The 12186-nt window shown below is 54.7% G+C and overlaps 3 protein-coding genes and 1 non-coding gene across 4 annotated transcripts; 3 read left to right on the top strand and 1 right to left on the bottom strand.

Moving 5' to 3' along the window:
• Nucleotides 1-59: 59 nt before the first annotated feature.
• On the top strand, nucleotides 60-4370 carry ACO2 (aconitate hydratase; the record flags this gene model as incomplete). Its single annotated transcript, XM_053199009.2, has 5 exons — nucleotides 60-144; nucleotides 254-829; nucleotides 886-1336; nucleotides 1844-1901; nucleotides 1962-4370. 5 exons carry the CDS (start codon nucleotides 60-62, stop codon nucleotides 4368-4370), a joined length of 3579 nt encoding a protein of 1192 aa, XP_053043588.2.
• Nucleotides 4371-5289: 919 nt separating this feature from the next.
• Nucleotides 5290-5374, top strand: N0V96_005028. Its single transcript has one exon. It is a non-coding gene; the product is annotated as a tRNA-Ala (tRNA).
• Nucleotides 5375-5453: 79 nt separating this feature from the next.
• Nucleotides 5454-7522, bottom strand: N0V96_005027 (uncharacterized protein; the record flags this gene model as incomplete). Its single annotated transcript, XM_053199007.2, has 2 exons — nucleotides 5454-6970; nucleotides 7216-7522. 2 exons carry the CDS (start codon nucleotides 7520-7522, stop codon nucleotides 5454-5456), a joined length of 1824 nt encoding a protein of 607 aa, XP_053043586.2.
• Nucleotides 7523-11219: 3697 nt separating this feature from the next.
• N0V96_005026 (uncharacterized protein) lies at nucleotides 11220-11678 on the top strand (the record flags this gene model as incomplete). Its single annotated transcript, XM_053199006.1, has 1 exon — nucleotides 11220-11678. The coding sequence occupies one exon, from the start codon at nucleotides 11220-11222 to the stop codon at nucleotides 11676-11678; it is 459 nt and encodes a 152-aa protein (XP_053043585.1).
• Between the last annotated feature and the right edge of the window lie 508 nt (nucleotides 11679-12186).

Genomic DNA, 12186 nt, shown 5'->3' with positions numbered 1-12186 from the left:
GCCGGCAACACTACTGGTTATAAACTACCTTTCGATTTACGTTATTTGACACCGTCATGATGAATGGCTGGGACGAGAAACAGCACCTGGACGACGACGCCTTTGGGGCGAAGGGGAACATCGTCAGCGCTTTCGATGCCTTTCGTAAGTCGCCAATTTTCTAAATACAAGCCTGCTTTTCAGAGTCGCTGCCTTTCAACGTGACGGGAAAGATCGGCAGAATAGTCATGTGCTAACAGCCCTGTCTCCTTAGCCAAGGCGAAACCACAGTATGTGACGCGCACAGCTGGCGGCGGAAAGTGGACTGTCGCGATGACCGTCATATCAGTCTTCCTCTTCTGGTCTGAACTTGGTCGCTGGTGGCGTGGTACCGAGACGCACACTTTTGCCGTCGAGAAGGGTGTACTGCACGAGATGCAGATCAACATGGATATTGTCGTGCGCATGCACTGCGATGACCTTCACATCAACGTTCAAGATGCGGCGGGTGATCGTATCCTCGCAAGCAGCATGCTCAAGCGCGACAAGACGAACTGGTCGCAGTGGGTGGACAGCAAGGGAATCCACCGCTTGGGAAGAGACAGCAAGGGCAAGATTGACACCGGCGCTGGCTGGCAGGAGGAGGAGGGTTTCGGGGAGGAGCACGTCCACGACATTGTGTCGCTCAGCAAGAAGAGGGCTAAATGGGCCAAGACACCCAGACTCTGGGGCGACGGCGACAGCTGCCGCATTTACGGCAACCTTGATGTGAACAGAGTGCAGGGTGACTTCCACATCACCGCCAGGGGCCACGGCTACATGGAGTTTGGCGAGCACTTGGATCATGCCGGTAAGTTGATCATCTTGGGATTGAATCTTGACGCGTTGGCTTACAATTTCACGCAGCTTTCAACTTCTCGCACATCATTTCAGAGATGTCCTTCGGTCCATTCTACCCCTCGCTTGTGAACCCCCTGGATCGCACGGTCAACCTCGCCAGGATCAACTTCCACAAATTCCAGTACTACTTGTCCGTGGTTCCCACCGTCTACTCTGTCGGCCACTCGTCATCCAACCTCATTTCTACGAACCAGTATGCCGTTACAGAACAGAGTAAGGAGACCGATGACCACAACATTCCCGGTATCTTCTTCAAGTACGACATTGAGCCCATTCTGCTATCCGTGGAAGAGTCCAGAGATGGCTTCCTCCAGTTCTTGATGAAGATTGTCAACGTTATCAGCGGCGTTCTCGTTGCCGGCCACTGGGGTTATACCCTCACCGAATGGTACAAGGAGGTCATGGGCCGGCGGAGGAGAGAGAGAAGCGAGGGTTTCATTGGCACCAAGAGCTCAGAGTACGATCAGTAGAGCAGCAGCATGGGGGCATCAACAGATGGGGAACATAGTGACATAGGAGTTCAAGGATTGTGTATAGATAAGCATCTGGGATAGGGGAAATTGTTTCTTTGCATCGTCTATACCGTCTGAAATTCAGCCAGTAGAACAGTTGACAGGCCACAAGTTCCTATTGAGCTTACTTTTTGTTGGTGACATTACCACCGGAATTGAGCACCTCGGCGAGGCGGCTCCGAGCTGGACCGTCCGGGTTGACCGTGCAGGTTGACTGTGCAGGGGCATTACCTCGGCGCAGCTATTCCCGGTGTAGTTTTCGGAGCGAAGCCGGCAGAGCAGGGATGGGGACTATGACCTCCACTAGGTGTAAACTTCCCCCGGACTTGTGCACCGGCTTTTCAATTGAGTCTTTCCAATTGGATCCTATGTGCCGATGTCGCCAACAGTCAACCCAAAAAATTCCACATCACACCCCGCCACCAAGTTCGACTCACAGTAACCTGTGAGAGGTGCTCAGTGACGATGGCACCAATTGAGCTTGCCAGTCGGTCAGGAGGCGCCGCGAGGGTGAGGAATAACTATACTTCAATCAGTGCGAAGAGAAAAGAGAAACTGACGAGATTGTAGCGGCTTCTGACTCGCACGCGACCATGCCTTTCCGCATCCTCGAGCCTGCCGATTAGGAGGACATTCGCGACCGCCCAGGACGTCGAGCAGCAAGACGCTGAGATGCGCAAGCTGCTCCCCAAGTCTATCAAGCCCAACACGTACCGCAGACTTCACGACAACCTCCTCAAGGTCCGTCATGTCCTTGGACAGCAGCGCCTCACCCTCGCCGAAAAGATCCTGTACAGTCATCTGGACAACGTCGAGGACTCGCTTCTCACGAACACGGACAATGGACGCAATATCCGCGGCAGTGCTAATCTCAAGCTGAATCCGGACCGGGTCAACATGCAAGACGCGTCGGCTCAGATGGCGCTGCTGCAGTTCATGTCTTGCAACCTCGCGAAGCCTGCGATTCCCGCCAGCATCCACTGTGACCACTTGATTGTGGGTTCCAAGGGCGCCGAGAGCGATTTGACGGACGGTATTAGCGTGAACAAGGAGGTGTTTGACTTCCTCGAGTCTGCCGGACGCAAGTACGGCATGGACTTTTGGCCCCCTGGTGCAGGCATTATTCACCAGACGGTTCTGGAGGTTTACGCTCTTCCCGGCATCATGATGTTAGGAACCGACAGCCACAGCCCTAACGCCGGTGGTCTGTCCACCATTACTATCGGAGTTGGCGGTGCCGATGCTGTGGAGGCGCTTGTTGGTGCTCCTTGGGAGCTGAAGGCCCCTCGTGTGCTCGGTGTCAAGCTGACCGGTAAGCTCAACGACTGGGTGTCCCCCAAGGACGTTATCCTCAACCTGGCCGGCAAGTTGACTGTGCGCGGCGGAACCGGATTTATCGTTGAGTATTTCGGCGAGGGCGTTGAAACTCTAAGCGCTACCGGAATGGCCACCATTTGCAACATGGGTGCCGAAGTCGGCGCTACGACCTCTATCTTCCCCTACACTGCCGCCTCTGAACGCTACCTTCTCCAAACCCGTAGACAAGCCGAACACAAGGCGCTGGATGCATACAAGAAGTGGTCAAGCTTCAACTTCAGAGCCGACGAGGATGCCCACTACGACCAGGTCATCGAGATCAACCTTTCCGAGCTCGAGCCCCACATCAACGGCCCCTTCACCCCCGACTTGGCTACCCCCTTGTCCGCCTTCAAGGAGACCATCCAGACTGAGCAATGGCCCGAGGTCCTGTCCGCTGGTCTTATTGGCAGCTGCACCAACAGCTCCTACGAGGACATGACCAAGGTCGAGAGCATGGTCAAGCAGGCTGAGAAGGCCGGCTTGAAGCCCAAGGCACCCTTCTACATCACCCCTGGAAGCGAGCAGATCCGCGCTACTCTCGAGCGCGATGGTACTCTGAAGACTCTGGAGGGTGCTGGTGGCATCGTTCTCTCCAACGCTTGCGGCCCATGCATCGGCCAGTGGAAGCGCCAGGACGACATTCCCAAGGGCCAGCTGAACGCTATCCTGACGTCGTACAACCGCAACTTCAAGGGCCGCAACGACGGCAACCCCGGCACTATGAACTTTCTCGCCTCCCCTGAAATCGTTACCGCTATGGCCTACGCCGGCGCGACCACCTTCAACCCCATGACGGACAAGTTGCAGACCCCCGACGGAAAGGAGTTCAAGTTCGAGGCTCCCCGCGGCCTGGAGAACCCCAAGACCCCCTTCGAATCCGGCGTCGCGTCCCTCCAGTCCATCTCGCCCGACGAGCCCAACGCCGACGTCAAAATCGCCATCGCCCCGACCTCGGAGCGCCTCGCCTTCCTCGAGCCCTTTGCGCCTTTCCCCGAGAGCGACTTGAGCGGCCTCAAGGTCCTCGTCAAGGTCACCGGAAAGTGCACCACCGACACCATCTCGGCTGCGGGCCCCTGGCTCAAGTACAAGGGCCACCTGCCCAACATCAGCACAAACACGCTCAACACGGCCGTGAACAAGGAGACGGGCGAGGTCAACGCCGCCTACGACGTCGACGGCTCCAAGCACACCATCCCCGAGCTCGCGCAACTGTGGAAGGAGCGCGGACAGGAGTGGCTCGTCGTCGCGGAGCACAACTACGGCGAGGGCAGCGCCCGCGAGCACGCCGCCCTGCAGCCGCGGTACCTCGGCGCCCGCGTCGTGCTGACAAAGTCCTTTGCGCGCATCCACGAGACCAACCTGAAGAAGCAGGGCGTCGTGCCCCTGACGTTTGAGAACGAGGCCGACTACGACAAGATTGCGGCGTGCGACGAGGTCAGCACCGTCGGTCTGTACGAAATGCTCCAGAACGGCGGGCAGGGTAAGGTGCAGCTGCTCGTCAAGAAGAAGGACGGCTCCGAGGTGTTGATCCCGACCGCCCACGCTGTTACCAAGGACCAGGCTGGATTCATTCTCGCGGGTAGCGCTCTGAGCATGCTTGCCAAGCGTAACCAGGCTTAAGGGTATGTTTGATCAGAAGAAACATGTTTTCTTGACGATCAAGGGGGGCTTGAAGTATGAACAACTATCTGCTAGATTCGAACGCCTTTTTGTTTTCCTTGCGGGAGCTTTGTGTTCTCTGTCTTTTTTTCTTGTATGGGTCTTGTGGTTTTTACAAAAGGCGAAAAGAGGTGAAGACAAAAATTTCCGACGATTGTATATATCCCGCAGCGTCATTCTCCATTTCCGGGATATTTAAGAGCAGCCAGGGCGTGTATCACAGAAGAGAAGATGATTCGAATATTGGCTTTCTGCTCGAGCCGTACTTATGTGACTAGCCAGCGTGCGAAGTGGTCTCATGTCTGAGATACCTATAACGATGCTTGTGATCATTAGTACTATGTGACCGTTTCGATCAGAGCCTCTTGCTCGACCAGTCTCCTTTCTGCCTTTGACGATCTCTGATTGCGGGGGAGAACCCCGAGGCAACCCAGATGCTATGCCTAGCCTCGTCATTGTGTAGCGCTCGCATCAAAAACTGGCTCGCCTCGCTCGCGGGGTACAGGGTCTCAACGTCACCCATACAGTATGCCAAACTCTCATGATGTGAATTTACCCCGCTCCATAACCCCCCTCAGCTAAGTAAGTAAGTAAGTTCATCCTGGTTAGATGAAGTCTTAGGTATCCAACCGCTGTTCACTCACAGGGGGAAATGGCCGCTCCGAGGAAGCACATAAACCTTGCCCTTTCCCGCGTTAAGGAGAAGAATAGTCCGCTTATTGTCAGTATGTCTCACGAGGACTTTTCTATTTGATAGGCTCACACAAGAGGATTAAAGCCAACATTTCAAGATGTGCTGCACAAACAACGATGGAGTAAGCCTACATAATTCCGCTTCTGAGGCCTGTCTGTCAGCGCCGAGATGTTTCCGGTTAACACCGGGCGTTTAGCTCAGTGGTAGAGCGCCCGCTTTGCATTCATTCAGCGTCTGCGGGAGGCCCAGGGTTCAATCCCCTGATCGTCCAATCTTTTGCCCATCGGTGCAACTTTGTCTATCAAAAGCTTATTTTTTGGCTTCATTCATTTATTTGCAAGTCGTCGCATTCAGATGAGAGTGATGATCTCGCGAGCTATGTTATCAAACAGCTTCACTTCGTTCGTACTCTTCAAGGCCCCTGCCCGAAACGACACGCCAACCCGCCTGAACATGTCAGTGCCAGGCTCTACCCTCTCGAGGACGATGAAACCATGATATGGATGGGCGTCGCCCTTGTTCCACGTCTTTCCCACGAGCAGACAGGAGTACCGCTGACCCCGGGCAACGGAGCCTGCATAGTCGCAGATCATGGTGTACCTGTTCGCTTCCCCATCCACTAGGTCGTACCTCACGCCTTCCGTGAACCCCATCATTGAATCCCCGTCCTGTATCTCCGTGGTCGTAATCTCAAGGTCGTGTACTATGGCCCCCTGAACCACGATCTTGGCTCCCTCGCAAACTTGACCGTAGATATCCTCCGCCATCAAAGGCTCTACCTGGACATCCAACACCTTCAAGTCACGTTTGAAGTGCGACATGGGATGGAACATGATGGGCCCCTCAATGGCCGCCCAGCTCCAGCTCGGCGCCCTCCACTTCCCAGGCTTCCGCGAGACAGTCTCCGGATTGCGCCAGTAGTCATCGTCCGCCGTCCATAGCAACTGCGTCGCGAAATCGCCCTCCCACAAACCGGCGATATACCTGTTCCGTTGCTGCTCGTGTCCTTCACGTCCACGGCCGTACACATCCTCGTGCATCATCCGGAACTGCTTCGCCATCCCGGACAGCGCCGGCAGCCGGTCCGCGTCAAAGCTAATGGACCGCTCCGAGAAGAGCTGGACGACCTGCCGCCACTGCAGGTACGCCCTCTCCGCCGACGATAGCGACCGAAACAGCTCCGGCGAGCGGAAACACCGCACCGACTCCTCGTCCAGCTCGACGGGCTGGTCGCGGCGGCAGGCGCAGGAGCGCGACGTGTTACACTCCCAGACGAGTTCGTTGGTCGTGTAGTGCAGCGTCCTGTTGGACAGGATCGCCTCCTGAAGCGTCCAGGCGCGCTTGTTGATGGGCTCCCCGTGTGCGCCCTCCGCCTCGATCGTCCGGAGCAGGACGGTGATGTCGTTGTGTTTCCTCTTGAGCTCGTCGCGGACGTAGACCGGCCGCACGCCGTCCCCGAGCTCGTCGAGACGCTGCGGCGGGGCGCCAAAGGCCTGGGGTGCGAAGACGCCGACGCCGCTTCCGTCTGCGTGGTCTACGGAGATGGTGACCGTTGCGTTGGAGTAAACTTCGCACATGCGGCCCGCCTCCCGGGCCCAGTCTTGAGCGTCGCCTTGGATGATACAGAGGGCGTCGATCCATAGGTACTGCAGCCCGAGGTTTCTGCTGATGGCGACGGCGTCCCGCAGGGTCGGTGGCATGTCGGCGCATGGCATGGAGTCTTGGTGCGCGGCGAAGTTGAGGCGCGTCGTCTTGAAAGCCGGATGGGATGCCGGGTCGCCCCAGCAGTAGCTTAACGCTGCATATGCGCCGGAGGCTCCGCGGGACTCGATGAGGCGCGGTTCGGAGTGGTCTTTGGTACCGACGTCTATTACACGGGTCGGGAGGGTTGAGGCTGATGCTGGTTGTCTGCAGGATGGGTGATTTGCGAGGCAGGTTTGAAGCCATAATGATGCTAAGGTGAGACTGGCCGGGGAGGATGAGTGGCTCTCTACCTCCTGGGCCGGACCGATTGTTGGATGGCATGTGCCATGGTCATCTGTTCATGTTGTGAGCGAGTTGAACGAGAGACATTCGAGTACGGATTTCCGACGTAATGAACCCTGATCTAACCTCGTCGCGAGAAGAGCTCTAGAGCAATGTTATCTTGTCCCCAGCCCGACACGGAAATCTGGAGCGGTGTGCCTGGTGCGAAGCGCATCTGCAGCAGTCCAGATACATCTTTACCCCCGGGCTCACATAAATCTTTCTTGCGCAGACGCAGCGAAGCCCAGAGGAGCTGGCAAAATTGGCATGATGTGGTGGTTGCGGATCGTTGGAGGTCGTGAATCTGGATGAACTTGGCCATGCGCTGGTTTGTGCCGAGCTTCTGGCCCTTGACCTCCTCCGCGCCGAGGCTGAAGCAGACTGCGCAGTTCATCTCCCACGGCTTTCCTATAATAACCTATCCCATGAAAACGGAAATATTCTGGGGGAGTTGCCAGGTCTTGTGGTAGTTGGCTGAGGTCGTCTTGGCGTAAGCGAAGTTACTTAAGCATGCATGGTGCCCAATCTCCTCTTCTTGAAGGTCGGCTGTCTAGATTCCGAGTACATGATCTTGGGAATATGCCTTTGGGAAAAGCAGACATGGAAAACGAAACTGTGAGCCTTTGGGTGGGTTGGCAGTCTTAGGCTACCTGGAATAGGCCTTGAAACCATCTAATTGACAACTTGATTATTTGCTTCGAGGCCACAATGTTCGTGAGACAAAAGTTTTTGACGTGACATGGCTTTTTAAGTCTGATTGTCTCATTCATGGAAAGCTCCCGGCCTGGTGACGAACTTCTAAATAAAATGCCACTTGCGACTCGGGGAACCTCATGAGTAGTCTTGCCACATGATACTCAGGAAGTCAAAGGCCTATGTGTAAGGTAGATAGATCGTCGAGGCGTCAACGGCTTGTCACTGTTCACAATAATCAGCGACTACTCAGGAGCACGCTGCAAATCTGCCCGCAGCGATTTGTACAGACACAACGAAGAGCCACAAGGGGTTTCAGAACAATAACAAAAATAATAGTAAACCAGCAGCTGAGTCTATGGCCATGGCAGAGATAGCGAGCTCTACTTGGGGAGTGGCAAGCAGATCATAGCATTCCAAGATCAACAGGCCAATATATAACACCACAAAGCTTTCATTTTTCAACACGACGTTGAAACGGCCGACGCTCTTCACCGGGCGCATCGACACCACCCATAACCTCCCCAGGACAAAGATGTTCCCGCAGCGAGGGCTTCAACCACGTTGTTGCGGGCGCTCAGCCCTGAGAGAGTGCACCGTTACCTGACTACCTACCACCCCTTTTCTCCCCCCTGCTCATCCGCAAGGTATGGGGAAAGAACTTTTGATCACACGGGCTGAACGGATCAGATGGCACCTCCTCCAGCTCTGGACCAGGGCTTGCCTCATCCGGAGGGAGCCAGGTTCAGCGGAAACGCGGGGTAAGGAGATTCGATGTGTGGAGGAAGGAAGATGGCGGACTATGGCGCTCACCGGGCGTCTGGGGAAAAGTGTTCTGGGCTCCTAGCTTCTTGTCTGGCTTTTTGTACGTAATGGAGACGCCACGGTTTGATGAGGGCGCCGGTCTCACTGCCTTTCAAGCCCAGAGCTTGGGCTTGGTCTTGGTGTAAGCCGAACTTGACGATGGCTTTGTGGCTTTTAGAGGAGTGTCTGCGGAGGATAAGAATGGTGGCCCTTTAATGCTTCACAAGCTGGGATGGATTTAGATTGCAGGAGCAAAGGTGTGTTCTCTCGATAGTCTAAAAGTCTGAGGATCAGATGGGATGACAGCTTTGCGGGCCGCTCCGTTTATCGAGAGATTTGAAAAGCTCGTTTCTGTTGCGATTTCTGGTTGGAGATGCGGGGTGTAAGTGATTGTCTGATGTCGAATATCTTCACAGGCAGCAGCAGCAGCAGCAGCAGCAGTATGAATATGTCAATTTCCCTTCAAGCCCTTTGTCTTTCTCAGTGAATTTGATGTTACTCAAGTCTCACAGTCACCTCAGTAACCCAGTATTTTATTCGAAGATGACATTTTTGGCACTCGGTACCTCGATGTCGGTCCCAAGGCAACGCAGGAATCGTGACTGAATCGTGGCTTCACGGCCTCGATGGCAACAAAATTGAACTCAAGGCGAAATTTAGCCAAGAACTCACGTCAATGGGGGGAGTGGGCTGGCGTCAGACTATCGAACGAACCGAAGGCTGTCAAGCGAGCACGTTTGCCTCGAAACCGAGACGAGCTTCGTCAACGGAATTTCCTTCAAACCTGCAACAGGATCGTGGCATCAGACATGGGCTCAGAAAAGGTCTGCTGACATTCAGAGACGCGGCAAACGGATTCCCATTACCCCCAGAAAACTGATGACTGGTCGACGACAGGGTAGGCTGGCGGGGGCGGTAATGGTACAAGCGGGCAGGACCTCCTTGACGTCGTCGACAAAGCTGTTGGCCCTAGCCAGGAAGGGGGTGGGTGGTGATCTAATAGTGTCCCAGTGCTATCCACTCCCTCCAAGCCAAAACATGCCAGTAGCGATCAGGATCAGCTTTTCCCGAGCGCTACGCAGTGGAAACGAAGGTAAGAGAGGGGAGGAGAGAAAAATAAAACTCTGCCAGACTCAAGAGTCACTGCGAAATTCCGTCCAGCACGTTCCACGTTCCTTGCATTAGCCCCGTTTTCCCCAGCTCCCAGCCCTTCAGGCTTGTTTAAAGAGGAGCGTCGTGACCAGCCAGTGGGCCCTCCCGAGGCCGCGCTACGGCCGAAAGCGGTAATCTATTAGCAAAACGTTACCCCATCGTTTGCTCCAGAATGGCGTCTTTTCATGGCGAGAATTTGACAACTGGAGGTTTTTTGAAGAGTCACGCGGTCCACCTGGCACCAAGAAGTGGAGAGTAGGAGAGAAAAAAAAAAAAAATCAATCACCGCCATGGCGGATGAATTGAAGCTCGCCCTGAAGCTGCCCTCTTGCTCTGCCCAGCATTTGGGGTCCTTGGGGTCCTTGGGGGCCTGGAGGTGATTGCGTAGGAATAACAAACAACACAACGGGCGTTACTCGTTGCTTTTCTACAACCCTTATCAGTGAGATCATTGAGTGCAACCAAAAGTAGCTGAACTTGGATTTCGACGTTTGCTTATTGACGATAAGAGAGAATGCTCTTCTGTCCGGTTACAATTCAATTGCACTGCCCAGCAGCTTGCGATATATGACAAGGGTGAGAGAGCTCAGAGCGCGTGTGTTGGTGGTGGTAAAAGACCTAGCAACCTGGAGAGGCATACGGCATATGCAGCATGCCTCCGGCACGAGAAGCCAAGGTCCAAGCTACCCATGAGCCTGGGCTCAGCCTAGCTAGCGTAGCTCCGCTCCCGTTGTTTCGGGGCCTCGGGGCCATGCTAATTTTGCACATCCAGATCTCTCCGCCTCGTCCTCACTCTGTGACTTGCTCGAGAGCCGCCCTCTCTGACAAAACTTTGCCTAATGTGGGCTCTCCGATTTTATTCATTTTTTATTGTTATTTTTCTTTCCTTCTCACACTAAGAAAGAAAGAAAAAGTCTTGCACCACAGTACGTAGCTACGTACCTACCTAGTATACCTGTTCCCTCTCAAGTGTGAGAAAGCACACCTTGTTCGTTGCGAGTGCAACGCCGTCACTCAGTCCATGGGGCATGGGAGAAACTTTTGCTTGTCAGGAGGACACTGCAAAGTCCAGTCGTCTGTTCCCTTTGGTGTGTCCGTGAGGCTAGCCCTCCACCACCTCTTACTCTTCCAAGGACAAACCTATAATAACCTTGGCCTCCTCTCGCCAGTCTCACGAGGATTCCCCTCTCCCATCATTGACACATCCAAGACACATCTCACACATCCTCGGCTGGTTACCCAAGTCTCCTCATCTGACAGTTCAGACGACACTTCAGTTGACATCCATCTCACTTACACCCACTTCCAACTCGCACCATACCTCAAAACTCAACAACACCACCACCACCACCACCAAACATTACACACACACACACACACACACACACACACACACACACACACACACACACACACACACACACACACACAAATCCACCAAGATGCCTTCCCAAATCTTCGTCACCGAGCCTCACCCCACCGTGGCACCAAACACCTACATCTACTCTGGCAGAGGCGGCTTCGGCAACATCCGCAAGGCTCCCCAGGTCCTCACCCCGGCCACCGGCATCACCACGCCTCTCAAGCCCGCGCCCATCCCGGCCGGCAACGGAGGTGCAACCCGCCGCTTCTACTCTGGCATCGGCGGCGCCGGCAACCGCCACGAGGCCCCCGAGCGTCCCGTCCGCACCTTTGACGAGGACTTTGACCGCCAGGAGGTTCGCGACCGCGCCGCCGTCGGCCACGTCGGTATCGGCGGCGCCGGCAACGTTACCCGCCGCATCTCGGACGCCTCCTCCGTCCACAGCGGCGACTCGGAGGAGTCCGCGTCTACTTCCTCGCTCAAGTCTCTCAAGAACCGCGGCGGTAACTTCTGGCGCCGGGTCACCAAGGCCAACTGAGCACTTTCACAACCCTTTTTTCTCATAACCACAACGGGACGGCGTTTTACGGGAACCAAAAAAAAAAAAGCACACACACGCACACGGAATGAATTATCAAGGACATAGCGGGAGCGGCCTCGGGATGGCTTCTATTTTCTGGTGAACGGCATGAGAGCGAGCGCGGCGGACACAATACCCCCAGATTCACCCATCTGGTTGTTCAGCAAAGTAGTACTTGGAGGGACCATCTATTGGTTTCCTCTTGAATATCAAAGGTTTCACATCTTCATGAATGACTTTAATCCTGGCCAATAATGTGACATAATCTCATCTGCCGGCCAATAACCTAAGTGAACCAGCTCACTCGTGGCACAATTCCCTTTATTCTGCGATTTATTTTACTGGTTCTGCCTGCTAAGACGTAGAATAGTCTGGTTGTCATGGTTGAAGCAGTCCTGTACTAATTACGTCTCAATGAGCAAAGACCACCAGTGAACAACAACTAAAGTCACAAACCTTGAGAGAA

Source organism: Colletotrichum fioriniae (genome assembly GCF_027942845.1).
Source record: "Colletotrichum fioriniae strain IMI 355084 chromosome Unknown scaffold_5, whole genome shotgun sequence".
Classification (NCBI taxonomy): domain Eukaryota; kingdom Fungi; phylum Ascomycota; class Sordariomycetes; order Glomerellales; family Glomerellaceae; genus Colletotrichum; species Colletotrichum fioriniae.
This window is presented reverse-complemented; position numbering and strand designations above follow the sequence as displayed.